We start from the raw sequence: 26,165 nt of genomic DNA on the forward strand, positions 1-26,165 counted from the left end.
AAGTTATAAATAGAGATGCGGCTGATATATATTAATTTAACTCGCTTTTGCCGCCTTCTGCTGCAGTCAGTGTGAACTGCAGGACGGGGACGGAAGAATCGAGCGGAACCTTTCTTCTGTTCCACCCGGAGACTTTAGCAGGGGGAACACAGTCGGCACTGAGCGGTCAGTCTCTGCCACGTCGGAAATACTATCAGTGTTTTCATTTCTGAAGAGCAGAAGAGCAACTAGAGACGTTTTTTAGTTGAAGGAGTTTGTTGGAGGGATATAAGCAAATATGGTGAGTGTTACATTATTCGTATTCTCAGATACTGAAGTGCTCGGATTCTATAGTTTCATAATGAATGACCGGATGGAAAATCAAATGCATTTTACATGTCTGATTACGAGATTAAAGCTGTTTAAAGACTTATTTCGATGTGGTTCGATATTCAACTCTTTATAAAAACAGCCCTGGTAATATAAAACAATTATCTTTGATTATGTATGTTAACAAAAAGTGCCATGCTATTACTGCGATGTTTTGGACCGGTTTCAGTTTTTTTTCCACTATTATTATTCTCAGTCAGTTTTAGCTGTGTTGGATCCGAGTTTAATGAGCTGTCAACTACTTATTTTTTGTTGTTGTATTTATATTTACTGCTGTAAATTGATTAAAATATTGTATCCAGTTAATAACTTGAAAAATTATAAAAAAATAACAAATTAATGAATCAATTGCTCATATCAGTATTAAGAAAAATACTCCAAAATAATTATATATATATATATATATATATATATATATATATATATATACAGTACCAGTCAAAAGTTTGGAAACGTTACTATTTTTAATGTTTTTGAAAGAAGTCTCTTATGCTCATCAAGCCTGCAGTTAAAAAACAAAACAAAAAAAAAACAGTAATATTATGAAATATTATTACAATTTAAAATAATGGTTCTCTTTTTTAATATACTTTAAAATGTAATTTATTTTTGTGATGCAAAGCTGAATTTTCATCAGCAAGTACTCCAGTCTTTGGTGTCTTATGATCCTTCAGAAATCATTCTAATATGCTGATTTATGATCAATGTTGGAAACAGTTGTGCTGCTTAATATTTTTTTTATAACCTGAGATACTTTTTTCAGGATTATTTGATGAATAATAAGTTAAAAAGAACTGTATTTATTTAGAATAGAAATCTTTTGTAACAATATACACTACCGTTCAAAAGTTTGGGAACAATAACTATTTTTTTTTAAAGAAATTAGTACTTTAATTCAACAAGGATGCGTTAAATTGATAAAAGGTGATGGTAACGATTTATATTGTTAGAAATGTTTTTATTTTGAATAAATGCTGTTTTAATGAATAAATGCTGTTAATGTTTTACTCATCAATGAATCCTGAAAAAAGTATTCCAAAAAAAAATATTAAACAGCACAACTGTTTCCATCATTGATAATAACTGAGTATCAAATCATCATATTAGAATGATTTCTGAAGGATCATAAGACACCAAAGACTGGAGTACTTGCTGATGAAAATTCAGCTTTGCATCACAAAAATAAATTACATTTTAAAGTATATTAAAAAAGAGAACCATTATTTTAAATTGTAATAATATTTCATAATATTACTGTTTTTTTTTTTGTTTTTGTTTTTTTAACTGCAGTCTGGATGAGCATAAGAGACTTCTTTCAAAAACATTAAAAATAGTAACGTTTCCAAACTTTTGACTGGTACTGTGTATATATATATATATATATATATATATATATATATTATTATTTATAAAAAGTTATAGAAATACTTTTTTATAAATAATAATAAATTATCTTTTTGTTCTCTTTTAAATTCTCTCTTTCAGTGTATTTCAAAGACACTGTACTTTGGTAATTCTGTATTCACTCTTGATGTCTCTTAGTTTAACCTGACGTGTATTAAAGTTAAACATCATTAATATGTTTTCGACAAATATCAGTTTAACTGACATCTCCGCACATCTGTGGTCTTGTGTGTTTCAGGTTTCGGTGATTAACACGGTGGACACCTCACATGAGGATATGATCGTGAGTATCTCCATCCATCTTTACTTGTGCTGCATCTTTTTTTCAACGTTACATGATTTGTGGTTCTGTGTTCAGCATGACGCTCAGATGGATTATTACGGCACCAGGCTGGCCACCTGCTCCTCTGATCGCTCCGTCAAGATCTTTGATGTCAAAAACGGAGGGCAGATCCTCGTGGCCGATCTGAGGGGGTATGAGAAGCGCGCAACTAAAACCAGGGTTTCCGTGGAGTCGATTTGAACTCTAATTCTGATTCTGTTTCGGCAGCCACGAGGGTCCCGTGTGGCAGGTGGCCTGGGCTCACCCCATGTACGGCAACATCCTGGCGTCCTGCTCCTACGACAGGAAGGTGATCATCTGGAAGGAGGAGAACGGCTCCTGGGATAAGATGTACGAGTACACGGGCCACGACTCGTCCGGTAACTTCACGCTTTTTGATTCTCATATCAAACACTTGTGACAGAAATTCCTCCCGCTGTGGACAATCACACATTGGCTTCTCCTGCAGTGAATTCTGTGTGCTGGGGACCGTATGACTTCGGGTTGATTCTGGCCTGTGGTAGCTCGGATGGGGCGATTTCAGTGCTGACCTGCTCTGGTGATGGACACTGGGATATTAAGAAGATCAACAATGCACATACAGTGAGTTTAGCTTTTATATGAGATCTTAAAATATACATACAGGGCTCTAATAACGATTTGATTCATTTAATTTAAATTATTTTATTTAAGTATGATTAGCCTTCATAACACATTAAAAAAGTGGCACCTTTTGCATTCCCGGGTCAGTTTTGACCTGATGGAGCGCAACTTTATAAAATCATAACTTAACTAAAACCATACTTGAATCAAGCACTTCAGTAACACTTAATTTTAGTGTCCTTGTTGCATGTTGTTGCATAATTACATACAACTAACCCTAATTATTTCTCAGTACTTTAATGTATAATTACACTGTAACATTGACACTGACATAAAGTGCAACTGAACTTCTCATTAATTAGTAAATGTGCAAAAAAATCGGTTACACTTTATTTTAAGGTGTCGTTGTTACAGTGTATTTTATATTTAAGTAATATTAATGCTTAATATTAAGCAACTACATGTATTTACTATAGGGTTAGGGTAGGATTAGGGTTTGGTTGAGGGTTAGTTGCATGTAATTATGCATAATTTACTGTTATTACTATGGTAAGTATATGTAACAAGGACAGTATAAAATAAAGTGTTACCAAAAAACTTTTTTTTATTATAAATAAATAGGAATTCTTTGAAATTTCACATGAACTACAGTAAGAAAGAAATATTGCAGAAAAGATGCAAAAACATTATTTATAAAATATTTGATTGAATATTTTTATAGGTGCCTGATCTGTATAGGCTCTTTGGGAAATTATAAATAAAATATTTGATCATTTGAATGCTGATTGGACAATACAGTGTTCTAGACGTGCAGTAAAGAGGCTTCAGTCGAGTATGTCGTACAGGACTGGCGAAATGTATTGTACTTCCTGTTATTTGAGTTTTTTTGACATGGTTTCTCTGGTGTTTCTGGCAGATCGGCTGTAACGCTGTGAGTTGGGCCCCAGCTGTTGTCCCAGGGAGTCTTATTGAGCAGCCAACAGGACAGAAGCCCAACTTCATCAAGAGATTTGTGTCTGGAGGCTGTGACAATCTGGTCAAGCTGTGGAAGTGAGTGCACTCGACTTATTTTAAAGTGCACAGCGACGAGCACCTGCTGCCAGCTACTACACTTGGTCATAAATACACCTATATATATATAGGCTAGTTTTTATTTTCTACATTGTGCTGATTGTGGGAGGAAATGTATTTAAATATAATACAATGGTGCTAGAGTCTTACACACCACGCGGTGTTGATGCGCTACATTTAAACGCACATTTTTTTCTGTATTTTCCTGTCTAAATAGCTGAGTTCATTCAGAATTATTCAGTTTTTAAGAACAAGCAGAAGATATGCCGGTTTCTCTGGTAGTGGGCGGAGCTAATACGCAAACGGCAATCTCATTGGATGGACCTGTTTTGATTTCAGCAAATCTGTTCGTGCGAACGCAGATAACGTGATTAATATTCATGAACCCAGCAGCTCATCAATCCTTAGTGTGTTGGATATTGTTATTAGTAGTAGTATTATTATCTTTTAATAATTTTGTGGGGAAACCCTTCCCTTTCCCTTTAAAACCTCGCTTATCGGGCTTATGCTACTCTAAATAATGCCTGAACTTCGTATTCTGAGCACTTCTTGCGTTGTTTTTGCCTCTTCATGATGACTCGCTTAATTTAGTCCTAATTTGTAAGTCTCTTTGGATAAAAGCGTCTGCTAAATGACTAAATGTAAATGTAAATCTATTTTAATTTTTTTTACAGAAAGAGTGAGTGATCAAAAATATCTTAAGCATCACCAGTCCTAAGTTCAGTTAAAATGACAAATATGCATTCATACATGGTTACCACGTTTTAGTTCTAATTACTAAAGTTCTATCATTAAGTGCTTGATTATCATAATATCATAATATAAAGCTTGATTGACTGATGTTAAGAGTGTACGTTCAGATATTTAAAATGCTGTGCAATTTGACAAAGATAAGCTATATATATATATATAAATAAATAATAGTATATCTGTCTGGCGACTGGCGAGTAAACAAAAAAAATGTACTAGCCAATGGCGATTCTATTGCCAAGGTGTTCGTAGAGGGTTGAATTTAGTTTTGAAGGTCTCCTATAGTAGATCTACAAGCATCAAAAGTCACAAACGCTTTAAATTTCTCATAATGTACATCATCTAATTTCTAAAAGATTCTAAAAAATGCTTCGTTTGAAGATTCGGTCTCTCTAAACCCCTCCTTTCCGAGAGCTTTCTTTGCTCTGATGGTCCTGTCTGTTGTGATTGGTCTACTCTGCTCTGATTGGTCAGATGGTCCAGTCTGTTGTGATTGGTCTACTCTGCTCTGATTGGTCAGATGGTCAAGTCTGTTGTGATTGGTCTACTCTGCTCTGATTGGTCAGATGGCTCAGTCTGTTGTGATTGGTCTTCTCTGCTCTGATTGGTCAGATAGTCCAGATAGTCCAGTCTGTTGTGATTTGTCTACTCTGCTGTGATTGGTCAGATAACCCAGTCTGTTGTGATTGGTTTACTCTGCTCTGATTGGTCAGATGGCTCAGTCTGTTGTGATTGGTTTACACAAAAGACTTTCTTTCAGGAGACAATAACTTTATTTGTTATACTGACATTCATACTTTCTTTCCAGAGAAGAGGATGGCCAATGGAAAGAGGACCAGAAGCTGGAGGCGCACAGTGATTGGGTGAGAGATGTTGGTTGGGCTCCTTCCATTGGTCTGCCCACCAGCACAATCGCCAGCTGCTCACAGGTAATCAACTCTAAATATTCTACTGTGGGACTCTTCCCGTATCAATGTGAAAAGATAATTGTGATAAAAAATTTTTTTTTAAAGTAAGTAAATTGAATACGTTTTTATTCTATTCCTGTTGCTCAAACTATAGAACCTAGCGTTAGCAACGCCAAAGTGGTTTGATTCCTTGGGAATGCTTTTGTTAAAATGGTTTGTATAATTGGTCTGCAAAATGCATAAATCTATTATAATTATGTTATTTCATATTATATTATACCATAGGATGGCCGTGTGTTTATCTGGACGTGTGACGACCCAGCCGGTAACACCTGGACGGCCAAACTCCTCCACAAGTTCAATGACGTGGTGTGGCACGTGAGCTGGTCCATCACAGGAAACATCCTGGCTGTGTCAGGAGGGGACAACAAAGTACGTACCTGTCAAATATGACCATAGAATTTGAATTTAATGGCATAATTTATTCATCATCGTATTTACCGTCACTTTTGATTAATTTAATAATAAATAGTATTAATTTTATACTAACCCCCAATGTATGAACCATAATGTACATCTACTCCGAAACTACAAAAAATTACTAATTTTAATCATTTATTGTAGCAAATTAAATAAAAAATGTTTAAAATAGGAACTAAAACAATAGTGAGTTAAAAAACCTTTTGAATATTTTTATATATTTTAATTATATCCATCAATATATTATTATAATGAGCATTGTTTACCCAAATACATTTTACTTGCATACTATTTTTTGCTTTTTAATATGAAGTTTTGAATCAGTTCATTTAAATGGACAGTTTAAACTCTACACCTTTTTGTCTATTGAAGTTTAAATAGCAGGCGGTAATAGACAGCTTTAACTCCCTCATTTACAAGAATGGATCATCAAACTAGTCTAATGACAAATAAAAAAAAAATCTTAAATCATTGTGTTCATAAATCACAACGCTGTATATTTAGTGTGCGGCAAACTCTCTAACATGACTAAAGGACAGGCCGTGAATGTGCTTTGACATTGTGATTCATTGACTTTTCACCATGAAACTAATGTTGACGCTCTTTGGATCTCATCCCATGGGATTACGGAGTAAAGATGCTGCCGTCGGAGCATGTGGGCAGCGATTTACCCAGCATCATTACTCATTTCACAGTGCACTCTCAGGTTCAGGAATTAATGACAGGGGTTATATCACCCACAGCACTCGGACCCAGCACAGCGTGAGGGAATCCGTCCCTGACATCACCGTTTATTTAAATAAAGACGCTTTCGGTGAGATGCTCTGCCTTGTAATTATTCACTGCGGCAAGCGGCGGGTCGAGCCATTTACTCTCCGACGAACATGCCATTATCTGATGCATTTATAAAACAGACAGCTTAATAATGCAAAAGGGCTCTGAAAATACACGCAGGTTAACAGTCCTCTCTAGGTGCTTCGAGGGAGCTAAAGTAGGCACGGTTTGGTTTTGTTTGTTACTAATGGTGTGTACGCAGTGATTCTTAAAAGGGTTTTTGATTCATGTTAGCTGGCCGTAATCATCTTACGCCACGCTACACTGAAAAAAATGGTGTAAATGGCAAGTATCAACATGGAATTTTAAAACGTATTTTCTTATAATAACGTACTCCAATAACCTTGGTTTTATCTAATTCTTTTTTTAAGTAAGTATAGATGAGCTTTGGGGTGTGTTCACATTTGTAGTTCGGGTTCTCTTGGCTCTTTTGTTCTGGACCCAAAAAAAGAAAATGATACATTGTTCGCACTTGGCATGTTTGGTTTGATTAAAACGAACTCTGGTGCAATTGCTCTGTTCATTTGAATAAGTGTGAACGCTGCCATCTGAACCCTGGTGCATCAAACAAGAGGACAGAGACAATGAAAAGATGGGTCTCGCTCCGCTTCTCTCAAACTCTGGTGCGGTTCGACTGAAACATGAACACAACATGGACCAAAGACATGTGAACGAACCAAAAACAGGAAGATGAGACCCTAAAAAGGACAGAATGCTCAGTCCATACCTGTTTTTTTCTCGTCATAGTCGTGATGTTGCCGATCACAGTTCAGTACAGGCATCAGAACCACGTCGTCTCGCAGCAGATCTGTGTGTGTGTGTGTGTGTGTGACGGAGGGATTCCTGACGCTGTTTTGACTCCTTTACACATATTATAAGCTCTTCACGAGTTCTCAGCTGCTCAAAATACCATCATATGTAGCTACGCACACACAGCGAGTGCATTTAGCCCAGCAAACAGCATTAATTTCGGTGTTCGTAAGTTCTGTCGTGAAATATGTCATAAAAGCCGACCAATCAGGTGATAGCAATGCCAGTCTGACACCTTTAGTCCTAACACCCGTAGTCCTAGTTCGCTTAGCGTTCACACTGCCGTCCAAACCTAAAGATAAAAAACTAAAAAAGGCTTTAATGGCGTATATTTTGCATCTGAACTTACCGAACATCCAAAACACTTCTGTTTGCTAGGATAAATGCACTTCTAAAAATCACGATGGTATTTTGAGCAGCTGAGAACTCGTGAAGAGCTTATAAAATGTGTAAAGGAGTCAAAGCAGCGTCAGGAATCCCCCCCGTCACACACACACACACAGACACAGACACAGACACACACACACAGATCTGCTGCGAGACGACGTGGTTCTGATGCCTGTTCTGAACTGTGATGGACAACATCACGACTATGATGAGAAAAAACAGCTTGAGCATTCTGTCCATTTTAAGGGTCATATCTTATGACTTCATGTCCTGTTTTTGGTTCATTTGGAAGTGGACGAGACCCATCTTTTCCACGTCTCGATCCTCTTGTTTTGTGGCACCAGGGTTTCTTTCACACTTATTCAAATTAACCACACGAACGGAGCAATCGCACCAGAGTTCATTTTAACCCAACCAAACATGCCAAGTGTGAACACACCCTTAGATTGCTTCACTGACACGGGAACTGGAAGACGTGAGGCTTCCTTTTACCTAACAGCGTTTTTAAAGTGCTCATTCAAGCGCTAAAGTAATTGCGTCATTGAAATTGTTTGGCATTGACTTCTGCTCATAGGTGACCCTGTGGAAGGAGTCAGTGGACGGACAGTGGGCCTGTATCAGTGACGTCAACAAAGGCCAGGGAGCCGTGACCTCCATCACAGACAGCCAACAGAACGAGCAGTGAAGCCCATCTCCTCTCGCGCCTCCACTCAGACCAGGGGAACACCCCCCTTCTGCCCTCAAAGACTTTCCTCCAATGCTAGAAGTGCATCTCACTCCCAGGCGGCAGAACCAAAATCAAATTTTTTTTTTCAACTCTACCCTGATTTTTAGATAATTTCCATTGGTTCATTTACAGACCAGATGTTTGAGCTGATTTGTATTGTTTGTAAAGATTCTTAACATGTCGATTATTTTGAGAAGAAAGAAATTATGATGAATGAAAACTGATTCAAAAATATTGGACACATTGGACATTAGTGTGTTTCAAGACCTGGACGAACATTGAAGAATAAAGTTTTCTACACTATAAACTATAACTAACCTGTTTATTAGTAGTATATTACATTATATAATTATTAACAATATATATATATATATATATATATATATATATATATATATATATATAATATAAACAATTTGTTATTAATACCATATAAAATATCTCACACTGCAATCATTTTAATGAACTATTAACCCTCATTTTAATGAACTTGGTGCTCTTTGGCATTTTTTGACCGAAAAATTGTACGTTTTAGTTTTTTTTAGCATTATTTACTTTATCGGAAACTTGGCAAAGGTTTTGGCACTTGCTGTGTGAACACACACACACACACAAAAAAACGTATATTGTTCGCTGTCAAAAATGCGAATTACACCTAGTGGAAGCGTTTGGTACTGCGCTCAAACAAAATCTTACTGAAAGCTCATTTTTTTTAGACATCAATCTCAAATTTTGAAAAACTTTTTTAGATGTATGGCTTTGATTTTCTTTGATTGAACTTTTTCATTTCAGCAATAATCTGCCAAGAGTCTTCTTTAAAAAGAGACCAAACATAACAGTTTAATACAACTTAACCGACAGTCTTTGTCTTAATTATTTTTCATCAGAATGCTCCGCGACTCTACATCACAAATTCCTCATACAAATTCATATTTATTAGCCATCAATTTGCCAAACCGTAAAGTAGTTATGAATTTCCATATGAGTGTTGGAATGAAATTGGTTGCGAACAGCATTTCATGTTGACTTGAAACCATATTTCAAAATGCAATACTTGGTGCACCATTAAACAACTAAACCATGAGTAAAACCATTGGCATCACCTGCATAATCTGTCAAGTAAACATGCCATCCAAACATCCAGCGTGAACGTAGCATGGCAGTTGTTTCCATTACTGTCAGATGAAATTATCCCTCGGTTACAGATTTTGTTGGAGTTGCCCAAGGGTTCAGGAGATCAACACAGAGGCCTGCCAAACCCTCCTTCGGCCTCCAATTATGAGTTTGCATCTGGGATGGTGAAAAACCTCCATTTGTGTGCCAGCCTCTAACTAGAGCGAGAGAAGTGTCACTTAGAATAACGTGTTGATATTTATTTTTTTTAAAAATTGTTGAGAAATGCGTATTTTCACACATCAGCTTAGCTTGCGGTTTGCAGTTCTGACACGTTCCTTACTCATATTACAAAGCCAAAATCACTCATCTTCAGTAAGTTTCACCATCATTTTTCAATACACAGTTCTCATTTTTCTTTTAAATTCATTTTGTATGTTTCAATGCCCTAGTCAAAACTTGCAGATATATATTATTTGAGTTTTAACCCTGTAGACTGAAAAAAGAAAAAAAAAAGTTGCCGCCTTAAAATTTTAAGTACAATCAACTTGGATGTTTAAATCATTTCAACTTAAATTACATTAAACTGACTTAAAAATTAGTTGAATCTTGTATAACTAAAAAAGTTGAAAATCGCTTAACGAGTTAAAGCAGTGTAAAAAGATATCTTGTCATAACTTATTGATCATATATATTTTTTGTTTTTTAACATTGTGACATTACATTTTTTGCACTTTTTACTTCCAATTCACATAAATAATTCTTTGAATAAATATTAAAAAATTCAAATGAACTTTTTAAAAAGTATTACATTTTTATCATAAATATTTAATTATTTATTAAATCACATAAAAAAATTGTGGATTAAATATAGTGAAAACATAGTGAATTGTTTGTATTATTTAATTGTAGTATTTGTTGTACTGGCTTTAGATGATATTGATTTAAAAATCCTCACTTTTACTACATTGCTGCAGGGAATACGCATGCAATTTTCTTTATGCAAAATATAGTTTTATTATTTTAAAAAAAAAGTTGAAAATGTTCTAATAAAGTAAGAAAAGTAATGTTTAAAATCTTTTATATTTCTGCTAAATAAAAAGTACCATAATGCAATCTTTTGTATTATAATCATTATAATCCATATGAATATGTAAATCAATCTATAGCGTACTGAAAGGCAGCATCTGTACTCCTCAGAGCCCGTCCGAAGGTAAGGGTTAACCCGTTCGCTGTGACATATTGCGTGGATCTGAGAGTGTGCCGGCGGTCCACGCGTTCACACACTTTGGAGAGGCGGTGACACTCCGTGAGTCATTTGCGCTCCGGTCTCAGGAGTGACAGCTGATGCCCGCTCATGGACCACTGCATGAACACCACAGGATCTGTCCACGATACACCTGATCACCGACACTATTCCCTAACCATCATCGTTACAAACCAGCGTCCGTTTCTGCTTCTCTCCGCATAACGCATTACTCTTAGTTATTTGCCATGCCAAGCTGGAGGAGAAACCTGACTTTTTGCCTGCAGAGAATGCACGACGAAGGTAAGTGAACTGATGTCACCACTTATGAATCGAGTTTCGTGCGTACCATCGGTTCTGACGTTAGATGCGCAAATGTGCCTAATAGACATTAGCTCTGTTAATTCTCAGTGTCTGCTGCTCTGAACCCACGTGTTAATGAAGTGGCATGTGTTTTCTCTTGCTTTGTATCTATAATGATGTCTAAAATTATGTTTCAAGCTAATTGTGTAGTGACCCAGCACATAGCCTTGAGGTTCCCCTCGATAAATGTTGGGTGATTCCTATTGTGCCGTACTTTTTCATGTCTTAACATAGGTAATGGATAAATTATAATGTTTATATATGTAAATCACATTTTTATTCTACAATACTATCACAATGAAGTGGACATTGTGAGACTTTTACATAATTAAACTTTGATTTAAGTGGATAGTGTCATTTTTGACATGTTCATAATGCAACTTTTAACATGAAAACATAGAATATTTCAAGCTAAACTTAATATATTTGCAGAATATAATTTTTATTTGGTAATTAATTTATACTTTATGATACATTTGTATTATAATTTATAATATAATTATATATATATATATATATATATATATATATATATATATATATATATATATATATATATAATGTTATATATCAAGTTGAAGCATCCAATCTTGACCAGAACATGTTTCTAAAATCTTGTATACCCTTTTTTAATAAATGCAACCCTTACATTACAATTGTATATTGTACATTGTACATTGTATACCCTTACATTACAACACAAGAATTTGTATTTAATTATAAATTTCAGAGTTACCAGGTATTGCTTAACAGGAATGACCCCCATAGTCCATAGCCTGGAGGTATTCCTGAGCTCCTATACCTGTGTCTAAGGCTAAATGAGTTTTGCCCCAGTACAAAGCCTTGAGGCACTCCTCAGCATTGATCAACGATGTTCAAAATAATATTGTAATGCAGCTGGTGATGTTTTCTGAATCGAAGTTGAACGACTGAATGTTCATTGCCCAGGGGAGAGATTTTGAGTCACTTAACTTGCCTGAACTCTCTTTATCTTGTGCGTAGAATATCTCATGAACTGTGCCTGCAGAGAGCTGATAATGTCAGAGATGTTGTGTGAAGCCATTGCATTGCAGATGCTTTTAAAATTGAAGTTGATCACAATCAGTAAATTACATAAGTTAATTGGTAATAAACACAGTTGGTCACCTCTGACCAACATGTTGTTGAACCACTCAGAAGAACAAGGAGAAAATTGCATTTATATTCTGTTTTTCTCTCTCTCATTCAAAGAGCTTAATCCTCTTATCAGAATTTGAATTCCAAGACTCAAGATCCCATTAATCACAAGAACCCAGTTAAATTAGAATAGCGAGGATGAATTTGCAGTTTATCAACAAAGTGTGCATTTGGAGGAAGTTGTCGCACTGATAGAGCGTTGCCTGATCATATCTGGTAGTGTCTGCGGCAGTATATCTGGACAGAATCCCACGCTAAGCTCCAGCAGAATTGATCGTAGCTGCATGGCTGCTTAAAAACCTGTAACTGAGATCTGCACCAGGGTTTTGTCAATTTGCTTTTAAAATTCTGATGAACCTTCCTGTTAGGTTTGTGTGTGTGCGCGTGTGTGTGTGTGTATTGTTTCATCAATGAGGCCCTGTATGCTATGGCATTTGAAATTGCACTTCAGAAATATTTCCTCTGTCTTGTGTCTCAGAGCGGGATGAGGTCAGAGAGCAGAATGCTCATTTGCCCTCCGCTATAGAGCCGTCATCTTCCTCCTCCTATTTTTAGAGAGCTCTGGAATCACATGTATGTTAAATATCAAAGGGTTGTGCCCTGTTGCTGAAGTCCAGTCATAGCAAACATAGTTTGACAAACCACAGAAAGATTGTCTCAACCTTCTGAAGTCAACACTTTTTTTTATTGGCTTGTTTTGAAAATGTTATTATGAAGGCAGTCATATAAGGTTATATGTGTTTGTCAAAATGCATATGTTTTCTTTTGAACACGGCAAGCCTCAAATGAAACATGAGCAGAACAAATATCTATGTAAAACATTTGTGAGTGTAACGGACGTAGGCCAGTAAGAGCTGTGTGTGTAAACCTCACTCCCCTGGTCTCAAGAGGAGCGCTAGCGACTAATGTAGGGATTGTGGTCTTTAGCGTCCTTGTTTGCGCATCCGCCTCCCATGCCGGAGACGCCGGTTCAAATCCTACTCAGAGCGGGTAGAGTACCGGTTACACTAAGAAATCACTCATCAATCATTTTAACTTTTTATGCAAATTTTTTTAACTTTTTTTTGCATGGAATTCAATCTATGTAAGAATGGCTTATGAATGCATAACACAGATTTCTATTTTGCTCTATGACCACCTGACTTTGCCTACAAGAGTCAATAACAAATAACAAGTGTGCCAGGTTCTTAGAAATGTACTCTTGGTAAACATGATGGTTTTGAAAAACTTTTATACAATTTTCAAGAGAAGTAAAAATTTTATGAAAAATGTCATGTTTTGTGACATGTTTATATATATATATATTCAAATAGGCTTATATTCAATATTAAATTCATTTAATTACATTACATTTAATTAAATGAATTGAGAATTTTTAAATATTACGTTTTTGGGGAGTTGTACCACATGCCATTTTACAACCAAACCAACCTGAGACCTCTTGACCTGAGATCTCTTGACATTAATTTGAGACCTGAAAGTCGTGATGTTTTGCAGGGGACAATGATGAAATAATTTTCTGTTTTCTGATTTTTTCTGCATGTTTGATTTGGCAAACAAATTTCTTTCTTTTTTTAAAAAAATAGGTGGAGCTTAACCCAGTCCAGCTCCATCTCTGTGGACCTAATGGGTGGAGCTTGACCTAGTCATGTTTAGGGATAGGGTTATTGGGTAGGGTTAGGGCGTGGCTGAACCTTCAAGCTCCTCCCATTAAGCCCAGAGAGGGGTGGGGCCTCCGCTAGACATCAATGCTGCGTCCATTCTGTGATAGTTGAGCTAGACAAATCAAATATGGCATCTGAAAGTTGCGGCTGGTCACTGGTTTGTGTGTAAATGTACATTTTTGATCAATGTTTTCCACTTAAGATGTCATTTCTAGCAAGAAATTGCTATTGTAGTCATTAAATATTCACTTAGTTTTCACCAAAGCTCGCTCTATTTTGCTGTAGATCATTGAACTGTTTCGCTGCCTCTGTCCAAAATCACTTTCATGAGGATCCTTCATGCACAAACGCTGCCTGTAAAGTCATTGCCTGATAGGACAGAGGCAACAAGTCACAGCCTACATTTTCGGACGCGGCCCAAGTTTCGCCCACTGGCTCTGTCTGCAGTCACCAGCATATTTCTGCAAAACTGTTGCTGGTTGTGTTATTATGGCTCCAGGTGAATCAAATGAGCCATTTGAGGTCGAATAAACACTTAAATATTAAAGTATCAAAGACTGAGCCATCAAATCTACACTTCAAACCCCAAACTCCACTCAACCCCAAACTCCATTTTTCAGTGTTTCCCATCTATTTTCAGAAGCGATCATGATAGCGTGCCCAATTTGCATAATCTACTTTGGTGCCACACTTTACAAATCCCTCTGGCTAACATACCGCTCCTCACAATTCACTGATTTTGCAAACGACACTAGCGGCATCAGGCCTTCATCACATCAGTGTCTGCGCTCAAATCGTGTAGGCCTACGTCCCCGCAAAGGTCCTCTGTGGCAATACACTTCCCTCGCTTAATTCGCTTAAATGTGCCCTCGTGCCATGGCACGACAAGCCCACGGCGCCTCTTCAACTCTCATCCTCAGAAGCACTTGATCTTCCATTATAAATATATTCAGAGCGGTAATGAAGAGATGTGTCGCATGTTATCTTATGAATGAAAATTAGGACAAAATTCAATGATAAAACTCTCCCCAAAGATGTTTATATCACAAACGGATTAGTTGTGAACATCTCATAACACATATTCTGTAATAGTCTATGGTTAGTAGCTACAAGCAGAAAGAAAAACTAAATGGTAGCCTCCTTAACCCTACTTAACCCTCAATATAATATATAATCCTATAATATAATAACATATAAAAATGAAATCTGAGGATGCTGGTTAATTTTGGATTCTCATTAGACATGGTCATCCATAAGGCTCTTGGGTTTTTCTCGATTTGAATCTTTTATGTGGTACACATAATCAGTTTCACTGAACTGATTAACTCTAATGAGAATGTTTATGGTTAATTTTTTTTTTCATGGGTGTAATTTCTATCTTTATTTTATAGAATGAAATCGCTTCATGCATGCAAGCATGTTGTCACTAAGTGCAATATTTCTCACATTAAGCTACAAAAATTTATAAATGTAAAATAGTATATTTTGTGTTTCATGAGAAAGAGAAAATCATACATGGAATCATACCATTTGAGGAACATAAGGGTAACTTTAGCTATGTATAAATGTAAAATAATGCAAGTAAAAATGAACCTTTTTACCCTGTACCCTTCTAAATCCTGGGGAAGCTTGTTTCCACCACAGAATAAAAAATAAAAAAGGTAATTGCAACTTTTTATCTCACAATTCTGACTTCTTTTTCAGTTGTGAGTTTACATTTCGCAGAATTGCGTGATATAAATTCGCAATTGCGAGTTCTAAAGTCAGAATTGCGAGATGTAGGCTAAACTTGCAATTGTGAGATAAAAAGTCGCAATTATATTTTGAAATGTTTTATTCTGAGGTGGAAAAAAAGCTTCCATAAAATCCTGATTCTCTTTCTCATGAAGCACAAAAGGTACATTTTTGAAGAATGGTCTACAAACTTTGTTTTTGAGACTTTCAAGCTTCAAAAACAAAACAATATGAAGTATTATAAAAGTAGTCCACATGCCTTCACAGCAAACCTTGACTGAATGATTTTTCTTTTAATCTGTATTTTTCAATGAATCAGTTTATGCAGTTCGCAAAACTGAATGATTCATTCACGAATCCGATTCTTGAGTTCAACTCACTGAATCAATGACCCGCAGTTAATAGCTCATTGGGTTCCACTTTATTTCGATAGTCCACTTTAGACTATAATCTCTACTATCTTCAAATAAAGTGTTAACGCTCACTGAATTAAATTCAGAAACATTCTTATTTAAATCACCTTTTTTCATCTTCCATGAAAGAAAGACATAGAGTTTTGGAACGACATAAGGGTTTGTAAATGATCTGAATATTCATGGCTGAACTAAGCCTTTATTTTTGGATCCTGAATGATAATTATGTTATATTAGTAATTTTTTCATGAAGATGGAATAGCCCAACCTTTTTTCTCTGAATCAGTTTTTAATTTTTTTTTCATAATTACCATATTCGCATCGATGCTGGCCAGATTCTTCCTAATCATGGGTGTGCTTCAGCATGTGGCAAAGTGCTTAATTAATTAGCTTGGCTCGTTTTTCCTGAGCCCGATATTTTGCCAGCTTGTCCCATAGGCTTGTGTGCTTATCAAGCGTATAACAGTCGGGATCATCAAAAAAATATGATTCACAACCATTTATGTCGCTTGTTTCCATTAATGTACTTATTTTCCTTTCAGAGCATCATGGGAAGGGAGGGGTAGATGGGCGGGATATATATGACTCCAATATCAAAACAGATTGTGTTGAATGCGGTTTGCCATGACGACGCGTTAAGTGACATGCGTGCAAGCAGCATTAGCTAATCTTCATCTAGGTCACTCATCGGAATTGTGGGTAATGTGATTTGATGACTCACCCATGCAGAAAAAACTGCTTCGTTTTTCAATCCGTTGTGTCATTGTGAAGTATAACATATCATGCTGGGAAATTTCCTGTCAGGATTGTGCCTGTTTCTTTCCCATGAGCGGTTTGGTTTGGTACTGTCAGTGTTTTTGTGACAGTGAATGTTGCTCACCATGACTAACCCGGCTCGGACTTGACATTGTGATGAGCGACACCAATGGCTGATCTAGTGCCTTCATACACACACTATCTGGCTTGCTTTGGTTAGCGCAGTAAAGCCTTCTGGGGCCTGAATGCTCTGAGAAGCAGTGGCCTGTAAACGCAGACGACCAAAGGAAGGGCAGCTCCTGAGAAAGACAGTCTGCCGTTCATCACTTAGTCAGAGTTGTGGGGTTCAGCTAGTTCACAAACATACGCCGGTGCTCTTTTGCTGTGACAACTGCAGCCTTTTATGATGAGTTGCAGCGTTTAACCTTTAAAACGTTCCCACTGATGATTTGTCGCTTGTATTGTCTTCAGAAACAAATAGTTTTTCTGTTAGACATTTATTGTAAACGAGAATAACATCTTTCTTAGCCCCCTGCACATTTATTGGTTTATTTGGTTGAAGCCATGCAGAAAAACAGCATTTCCTAAACATAGGGTCGAGGTTAGCATAGCCAGATTAGCCACATTAGCACCTGCTGCAGTAACTACACCAGATACGCTTCAAAAAAAACATTTCAGTATATCATTATATTAGTAGAGTGCACAATCCCTTTTGGGAAAGTCTTAAATTCATTAAATGACTTGTTTTTCTTTAACTTTTAAGGGTTAGTTCACCCAAAAATGAATCAATTAACTGCAGCTAACAAAAATGTTTTGCTAACATTCCCATTATTTCGTTTTTTAAAGGGGACATTTCATTTTATAACTTTGCAAACATTATGGGAATGTTACCTTTGAGTTTTCTCTGAACGCTCTGAAACAGGTAAAAAGGCTAACATCCAACTAAACATTTCAGAAAAAAATTGTCCATGACCGATATATAATTAATGTTTTTGTGCTTTTATAAAAACCAGAAAACTTCGAACAAATGTTTATCAACGTTACTGGAATAATGATTGTTCATAACTTTGAGAGAACCTTCCCAGAACGCCAGAGCATTCCTTATTAGCTGGGTATTCATTCTCATGTTATTCCAAACCGATAAGACTTTCATTATTCAGAACACAAATGTAGACATTTGAATGAAATCTTGAGAGATTTCTGTCCCTACATTGAAAGTCTGTTCTCCCAAAACTGATATGTTCATAAAGTGATAGTAAAATAAATTTGTATGAATTGAGCGGTTTAATCCAAAACCTTCTGAAAAAACAAGATCGCTTTATATGATGAACAGATTTAGGCTTTTATTCATATATAAACATTGCCCAGCAAACATATAGAGCACTCAGATATGATAAACGGAAGCTCAACCGCACTTGCTTGATGCTCGAGAACCAATGAGGTTCCATATTTACCATATTTTTATCCATATTTAACATATTTGATGTGCTCTATGTATTTTGCAATCTCTTTAATAACGTTTTGAAGTGTCAAGAGTTTTGGGTGAATATACTTTCAAATAGAGGGACAGAAATCGTACAGGTTTGGAACAACATGAGAGTGAGTAATTAATGACAGAACTTTAATTTTTGGGTGAACTATCGCTTTAACGTCGCAACTAGGCTAACTGCCTTTGAGATCAATAAGAATGCTAACAGCTAGCTCTCTTCAGGTATTATAAACATGCAGAGGTGACACCACAGAGCAACAAGTGATAAAAAACAATTTTAATATGTAAATCTAAGGGTTTGGTTAACAATTTCTGCCATGCTAACTTACTCCATTTTGCTAACGTCAACCACCCTCTCCAAAACGTCATGAAACTCAATGTCAACAACTCAATTGGCCGGTTTTCTGATTTGGCTAAAAAAATTAAGACCGTTTTTGCAGTTTACAGGGTCTAGAGCTGTCAGGTATGATTTCTCAAGACATCAATTTCAGTGATATCTGTCATGTAGTAGTGGGCTACATTACTAATGATAAGTCATATTTTTGTGGCCTTATATGCTTGCTAATCTCAGTGGAGAGAAGACGTCAGGAAATATAATTAATTTGACCTTTATCACATTAGTTTAACTTGTATCTCATTCTCTAGGAGCTAGCCGAAAGCAAAAGTACAAGTAGAACAGTTTTCCCAACTATCTCCTCTCTCTCTCTCTCTCTCTCTCACACACACACAAAATCACTTGCGGTTACACAATCTTTAATTACTTGAAACTGTTCGATAACCAACACAGATACTAACGCTTGACGCTTCCTATGGCTCAATACATTTGCCCTCAGTTCATTAATCTCTGGAGATAAATGAAAGAACTGGGAGGGTGTCTGCAATGACCAAAACCAATGTCAGGCACATGCAATAAATGCCTCTGAAACTAAATTTATGGACAGGCTATATCTCCTCTAACTTCCACCCACTCTTTATCTTTCCTGCATTGGTCTGAGTCTATAATTATTCAGCTTAGTTATTACCAACAACCTCGACACTTTTTTGGAAAACGTCACTCTATATTAGCTTTTCTGTGACTTCCTGATTTAAAGTTATTCCGAATAACTTTTTGCACTGTAAAAAAGTAATCACCAGTGATTTTTGGAACAACAGCATTATTTATTGTGTGATATACAACAGTTTCGGGTCCTTGAATTTGATTAGCTAGGTTACATCATTATGCCATTAGGTGACAACAAACGACTTGGAATCATTGAATAATCAATTGATTCGTTTAAATCTGTCAGTGAGTCTGTGAATCATTCTTGATTCGCTCGGGAACGAATGAAAGATGTTGTGGCTTCGTCTGGAACTATTGTTCTCACAGCGTAACTGCCAACACTGCGTCTAAAATGTAAGTTCAGTAACTTCTTGAGCTGTTGTGTAAAAACAATGTTGCTTATTGACCTTTTTTTTGGCATTAAGCGAAAAGTTTGGCAAAGCTAATCTTTTGTTGGTATTTTAAAAATGCTTCTGCTGCCGTTTATAGTTTTTTTTGTTTTTGCCATGATTCGCTGTGCTCGTCTTCCTATCTCGACCCAAGCTCTGCCACACTTTTTTGAAATTTTGTTCAATTAATTATGAATTAAGTTGAAAGCTATCGTTCACCAAGGGTTTGCCATGCCATTTGTGATGGTTTAAGTAAAGGATGAAGATAAAGAGAACGCTATAAATGAACACACTCAATCAGGAAGCAAAGTGTGTAATTGTGTTAACTAGGAGATGCAAAAGAGGACAGAATGTTTCCAGTGCCACAATGACACGATGATAATTGTTACTGCATAGGGGATGACTGAATATTTTGGTTCTTTAAATCGTCAGGCCATACTGGACATTCTGTAGCACGTACAAAACAAAATATATATATACAGCAGGTGAAATAACTATTGAACACGTCATGACACCATTTTTCTCAGTAAATATATTTCCAAAGGTGCTATTGACATGAAATTTTCAACAGATGTTGGTAACAACCCAAGTAATACATACATACAAAGAAACCAAAACAAATAATTTCAGAAATTAAGTTATGTGTAATAATGTGAAATGACACAGGGGAAAAGTATTGAACACGCTTACTGATATTTATTTAATACTTTGTACAAAAGCCTTTGTTGGTAATGACAGCTTCAAGACGCCTCCTGTATGGAGAAACTAGTCGCATGCATTGCCCTGGTGTGATTTTGGCCCATTCTTCCACACAAACAGTCTTCAAATCTTTGAAGGTTCCGTGGGCCTCTTCTATGAATCTTGATCTTCAGTTCTTTCCATAGATTTTCAATGGGATTTAAGTCAGGTGATTGGCTGGGCCATTCTAGCAGCTTTATTTTATTTCTTTGAAACCAATTGAGAGTTTCCTCAGCTGTGTGTTTGGGATCATTGTCTTGCTGAAATGTCCACCCTCGTTTCATCTTCATCATCCTGGTAGATGGCATCAGATTTTTTGTCAAGAATGTCTCGGTAAATTTGCCCATTCATCCTTCCTTCAGTTATGTGAAGTTTGCCAGTACCATTTGCTGAAAAGCAGCCCCACACCATGATGTTCCCACCTCCAAACTTCACTGTTGGTTTGGTGTTTTTAGGGTGATGTGCAGTGCCATTTCTCCTCCAAACATGGTGTGCATTATGGCATCCAAACAGTTAAATTTTGCTCTCATGTGACCACACTATATTCTCCCTGTATTTCACTGGCTTTTCCAAATGTTGTGCAGCAAACTTTAAACGAGCTTCAACATGCTTTTTTTCCAGCAATGGAGTCTTGCGTGGTGAGCGTGCATACAGGCCATGGCGGTGGAGTGCATTACTTACTGTTCTTTGGGACAACAGTACCTGCTAATTGCAGGTCTTTTTGAAGCTCTCCACAAGTGGTCCTTGGCTCTTGGACAACTCTTCTAATTATTCTTTTCACTCCTCTGTCAGAAATCTTGCGAGGAGCACCTGGTCGAGGCAAATTTATGGTGAAATAATTGTCATTCCACTTCCGTATTATGGCCCCAACAGTGCTCACTGGAACATTCAGAAGCTTATGCGCCTATAACCCAGGGTTTCTCAAACTCGGTCCTGGAGGGCCACTGTCCTGCACAGTTTAGCTCCAACCCTGATCAAACACACCTAGCTGTGAGTTTCTAGTGATCCTGAAGACATTGATTAGCTTGCTCAGGTGTGTTTGATCAGGGTTGGAGCTAAACTGTGCAGGACAGTGGCCTTCCAGGACAGAGTTTGAGAAACCCTGCTATAACCAATGCCATCATTATGTTTTGCAACAATTAGTAGGTTGAAAGGTCTTGAGACAGCTCTTTGCTTTTACCCATCATGAGATGTGTCTTATGTGACACCTTGGCAATGAGACCTTTTTGTAGGCCATCAGTTGGGACTGAACCAGCTGATATTAAATTGCACTGACAGGGGGCTGGATTGCTTTTTAATTACCGATAGTTTTCAGCTGTTGTCTTGGCTTTCCATTCCTTTTTGCACTTCCCTTTCTTCATGTGTTCACTACTTTTTCCCTGTGTCATTTCACATTATTACACATAACATAATTTCTGAACTTACTTGGGAACTATACGGTTATCTGGACCACACATGTGTCTTTTAGTCCCGTATAGTCCGTATAGTCATCCCTGATTGGACTTAACCCCAGTGACGGGTATGTTTAGGGGTGGGGTTAGGGGTAGGCCATCGTATGATTGGTCTTAACCCCAGTGACGGGTAGGTTTAGGGGCGGGGTTAGGGGTAGGCCATCGTATGATTGGTCTTAACCCCAGTGATGGGTAGGTTTAGGGGCGGGGTTAGGGGTAGGCCATCGTGTGGTCCGGATAACCGTATAGTACCCTTACTTGTTTTGGTTTCTTTGTATATGGATTACTTGGGTTGTTACCAAAATTTCATGTCAATAGCACCTTTGGAAATATATTTACTGAGAAAAATGGTGACGTATATTTCACTTATATCACCCGCTGTATATAATAAATGAAATTATTCAGGCTGATATATGCATTTATTTAAATGCACCAATTGTGTTTACGTCTTATAATAACAGATACAAATTGTCATATCCTTTTCAACATTAGTCTATTGAACATTCAGAAATAATGTTTTCATAACTTGAATGTTAGAAAAACGTCTTACGGTTTTTTTGTTTGTTGGGAATGATATCAAAAGACAACTGTGAGTATGGCGGCTTCTTCGGTATCATCGATACATTTCTTTCTTAACCTGAAAAATGCAGTTAGCAAGAGTTTTTAAAGAGTTTTTTTTAGTTTTGCTAAAGCTTGTGACTATATGGCTAATTAATTACATCTTTATTGCAGTCATTCGGCCTCAAAGCGTTTTTGCAGTCTGTTAACAGATGCTTTATGGAACCTTTATGGAACCTATTACTGTTATAGCATTGTCTATTCGCCTATAAACAGCCTTTTAAATAAACGTATTTGCTTCTGTTGACTTGAGTTGGTCAATCAAGAACTTGAAGACAAATCAGTTGCAATCACCCAATAAATGTGGCGTACTGATTGGGTACACACTGTCTCTCAATAAAACCCCCAATGAAATCATTTGACAAACAATTGTTTTGGTATTTTCTTTTGAAACCGGAAGTTTAGGCGGTGTTAGTGGTTCCGCCACAAATCAGTTTAGGTTACTTGATCAACTTAGAATATTTACAACCTCAAATGTAACAGAAATAGACTAAAAAACACATAACTTTGATTTAATTAGGTCTTTAAGAGGCATATTTCAGTCTGATTTAAATGGCTGAGACGTTAACCTCTGTTTTCAATGCAGTAGTTCGCGTTTTGCACTCATTATTGTGCCTTTTTGCAGTTTACTTCCTACATAATGGTCATTATTCAGCATAATTCTGCCTTTCTAGATGACTTGCTTTGTGGCTCCAGGATACAAGATCAAGAAGGGGAACCACGATGCACTCTGTCATTCTGGCTACAGGGGTCTGTCGCTTTGAGTTTAAGGTTTGTGTATCATTTAAAGGAACATTCAACCTATTCTCATATCTTCAGCACAAAGCTTCAGTTTTCATACAGTCAAAGTCTCACACCTGCCCCTCAAAGGCTGTTCTGTGAGTAAGTCACAATTTATTATATATTGCTCAAAGCTACCTAATGTTTCAGATGTTTAAACTAATACAATCCCCTAGCAGAAAGTGCTATGATGCTACGATATATAATACAGTTTATATAATATATGCAAAATTATTGAAATTAAATGAATATGTATTTTACTAAACTGAAAATATTTTAAAACTTATTGTGCATTAATTATTGGCAAGACAAGACAGAGCTATCAGTCTTTTTTGACTGATTTCGCCATTTTGCACAATATGCAACGTATTTATACGGTATTTCAAGATATTTTCAAGATATAGTACTACCATAGTAGATGTCCAAATACATTGTCCAAAATACCCCACAATACTAACACGGTATATATACAAAAATGAGGGTTATACCTTGGTATGTTTAAAAACAAAATGGTATTTTACCAAAAGGCTAAGTGTAAAACCATGATAGATGTGCAAAAATCCATCTCTTACTGTAAACAAGTACCATAGATGGTAATACTATGGTACTTTAAAATATACAGTGGGACTAAAATTCATGTACCCTGCTTTTCATATGATACTTCCAAGAATACCATGATTCTACCATGGTAAATTTCCAAAATACTGTGGTGGTGGGTAGTAGTAGTGCCATGGTGCAATGCCAATAAAAACATGGTACCACGACACAACACCATGTTATTACCATTGTACTACTTTCTAGATTTCCAAAAGTGCATGGTGTTACCATGGTACAGTAGGCTACCAAACAAAATCATGGCATTACCATGGGATCATATCTAAGAAACCAGATCCAACATAGCTAAATCTGTTTGAGAGCAAAACTGTTAACAGTATCATCCAAAAAAAAAAAACATGGCTGTACCATATAACTTTTTGGTTGTGGTTAATCCATTAAACACCTGTGATGTGTAAGTAATATTATTATTATTAATCAGTACATGAGATCATGTAGTGATTTCGGATGAAATTTAGAGGCCGAGCAGGTGTGTTTCCAGACGCCCACAGTAATACACTAAGTGATTTTAACAGTTCATGATCGGTGCAAAGCTTCCATGCGGCCCAGTGGATTTTTTCCCTCTCAACCTTTGACTCAAACTGGCAGATCTGTCTCATGTGAGCACTCACGGTTTCCTGATTTGCCCCTACGCCACACAAGTGGAACATGAGAAATCTGAATTATCGGTGTGATGATGTTCAAGAGATGTCTGTGGGGAGCTTTTTTTTGTCCCTTGATGGTGGGCGGACGTTAAAGAGAGCTCTAGGGCAGGAGTAGCAGACTCTCCACTCGCCGAGATGAAGAATATAATCCAAGATGAAAGCTTGTGTTGAGACGGCAAACGTCAAACCCCATTCACTGTTCTGTGAAACTGGCAGGAGGGCACAGAAACTGCAGCAAAAGCATCTTTCCGGCTATGTAGCTTTCTCATCTAAGCTGAAATGCACCGCTAGGCTTCAACATACTTTTGTGAAAGATGATAGAGCATTTAGGGATAGAAAAAAAACATGAGTTTTTAGCATTACTACACATTTTTGTTTGCTGCAGTCCGAAATGAATATGCACAATGCACAAATGCTAGTAAATTAGCTTTTAGCGAGTACAACGTTTACATATACGCTGTGAAAGTACATAAATGCGACGCTTCTTGCTACACAAGCTCGTTTTCATGAGGCGTTGCTTTCCGAATTGTGTCAGACTGCAGCAATGCAACTGAGCGATTTCTCAGTGTTTCCACAAGGGTAGCATTAGCATTAGCATTATTGTTTTTCTTTCAACTTTCTTTAAATTTTTTCATGGCTAAATTTTTGACGAATACGTACAATGTGATTAATAGCACAAGCCTGCACCCCTAAACCTATCTCAGTAGGGCATGTGCATGTTTGTATGAAAGCAAACAATGAGTGATCCGGGAAGTGCGTTAAGAGATTGCTGCTTCTGCTCAAGGCAAAGCGGCTGGACAGCCGGTAGATCCATTATTGTATGGTCTGGTATACAATCATATCGTGTGGGTGTAATAAAGCGCACAAAGAAGGAGTGGAGAAACAAAAACAGTCTTTAATATATCCAAAGCAGAAAACTGGTACTGGTACTAAACAGCGTTGCACTGCTGCACGCGCCCCCTTCTGGACTGGAGTGTGGATCGCCTGTGACTGACTGTACTCGTTGTGCGATACTTACATAGTGACACGGTATCCTTTCTATAATTTCCATGGTTACAAAGGCTTCTCTCACCAATGCCATATTAGACCTACAGAAGATGACAGATGATTGCTTTGAAACATTCAGCTCTTTATGTGATCAATAGTGCCTGTCTGAAGAATATATTTACCGTGACATCGATCATCCTCAATTAAAGCTCTCGTCGGTCCCCTCACAGTTTTATCCAGTGGCAATTTTCGCTTTGGATAGAGTCTAACCGCTAAACAAAAAGG

At 36.9% G+C, this 26,165-nt stretch overlaps 2 protein-coding genes across 3 annotated transcripts in view; both read left to right on the forward strand.

The window, feature by feature from the left end:
* Positions 1 to 123: 123 nt before the first annotated feature.
* On the forward strand, positions 124 to 8,972 carry sec13 (SEC13 homolog, nuclear pore and COPII coat complex component). Its single transcript, XM_082137708.1, has 9 exons — positions 124 to 280; positions 2,012 to 2,056; positions 2,132 to 2,247; positions 2,324 to 2,475; positions 2,565 to 2,698; positions 3,615 to 3,748; positions 5,328 to 5,448; positions 5,713 to 5,859; positions 8,513 to 8,972. The coding sequence occupies exons 1-9, from the start codon at positions 278 to 280 to the stop codon at positions 8,621 to 8,623; spliced, it is 963 nt and encodes a 320-aa protein (XP_081993834.1). The 5' UTR covers positions 124 to 277; the 3' UTR covers positions 8,624 to 8,972.
* A 1,847-nt stretch (positions 8,973 to 10,819) lies between these two features.
* Positions 10,820 to 26,165, forward strand: part of grip2b (glutamate receptor interacting protein 2b) — a 182,079-nt gene continuing 166,733 nt past the window's right edge. The window contains exon 1 of one of the 2 annotated variants that reach the window (XM_082137800.1): positions 10,820 to 11,327. In XM_082137800.1, coding sequence (XP_081993926.1) covers positions 11,273 to 11,327 — 55 coding nt within the window. In that variant the 5' untranslated portion in view covers positions 10,820 to 11,272. The remainder of the gene's footprint in view (positions 11,328 to 26,165) is intronic. The other variant, XM_082137802.1, reaches the window with a different exon arrangement.

Source organism: Leuciscus leuciscus (genome assembly GCF_965113295.1).
Source record: "Leuciscus leuciscus genome assembly, chromosome: 15".
Taxonomy (NCBI): Eukaryota; Metazoa; Chordata; class Actinopteri; order Cypriniformes; family Leuciscidae; genus Leuciscus; species Leuciscus leuciscus.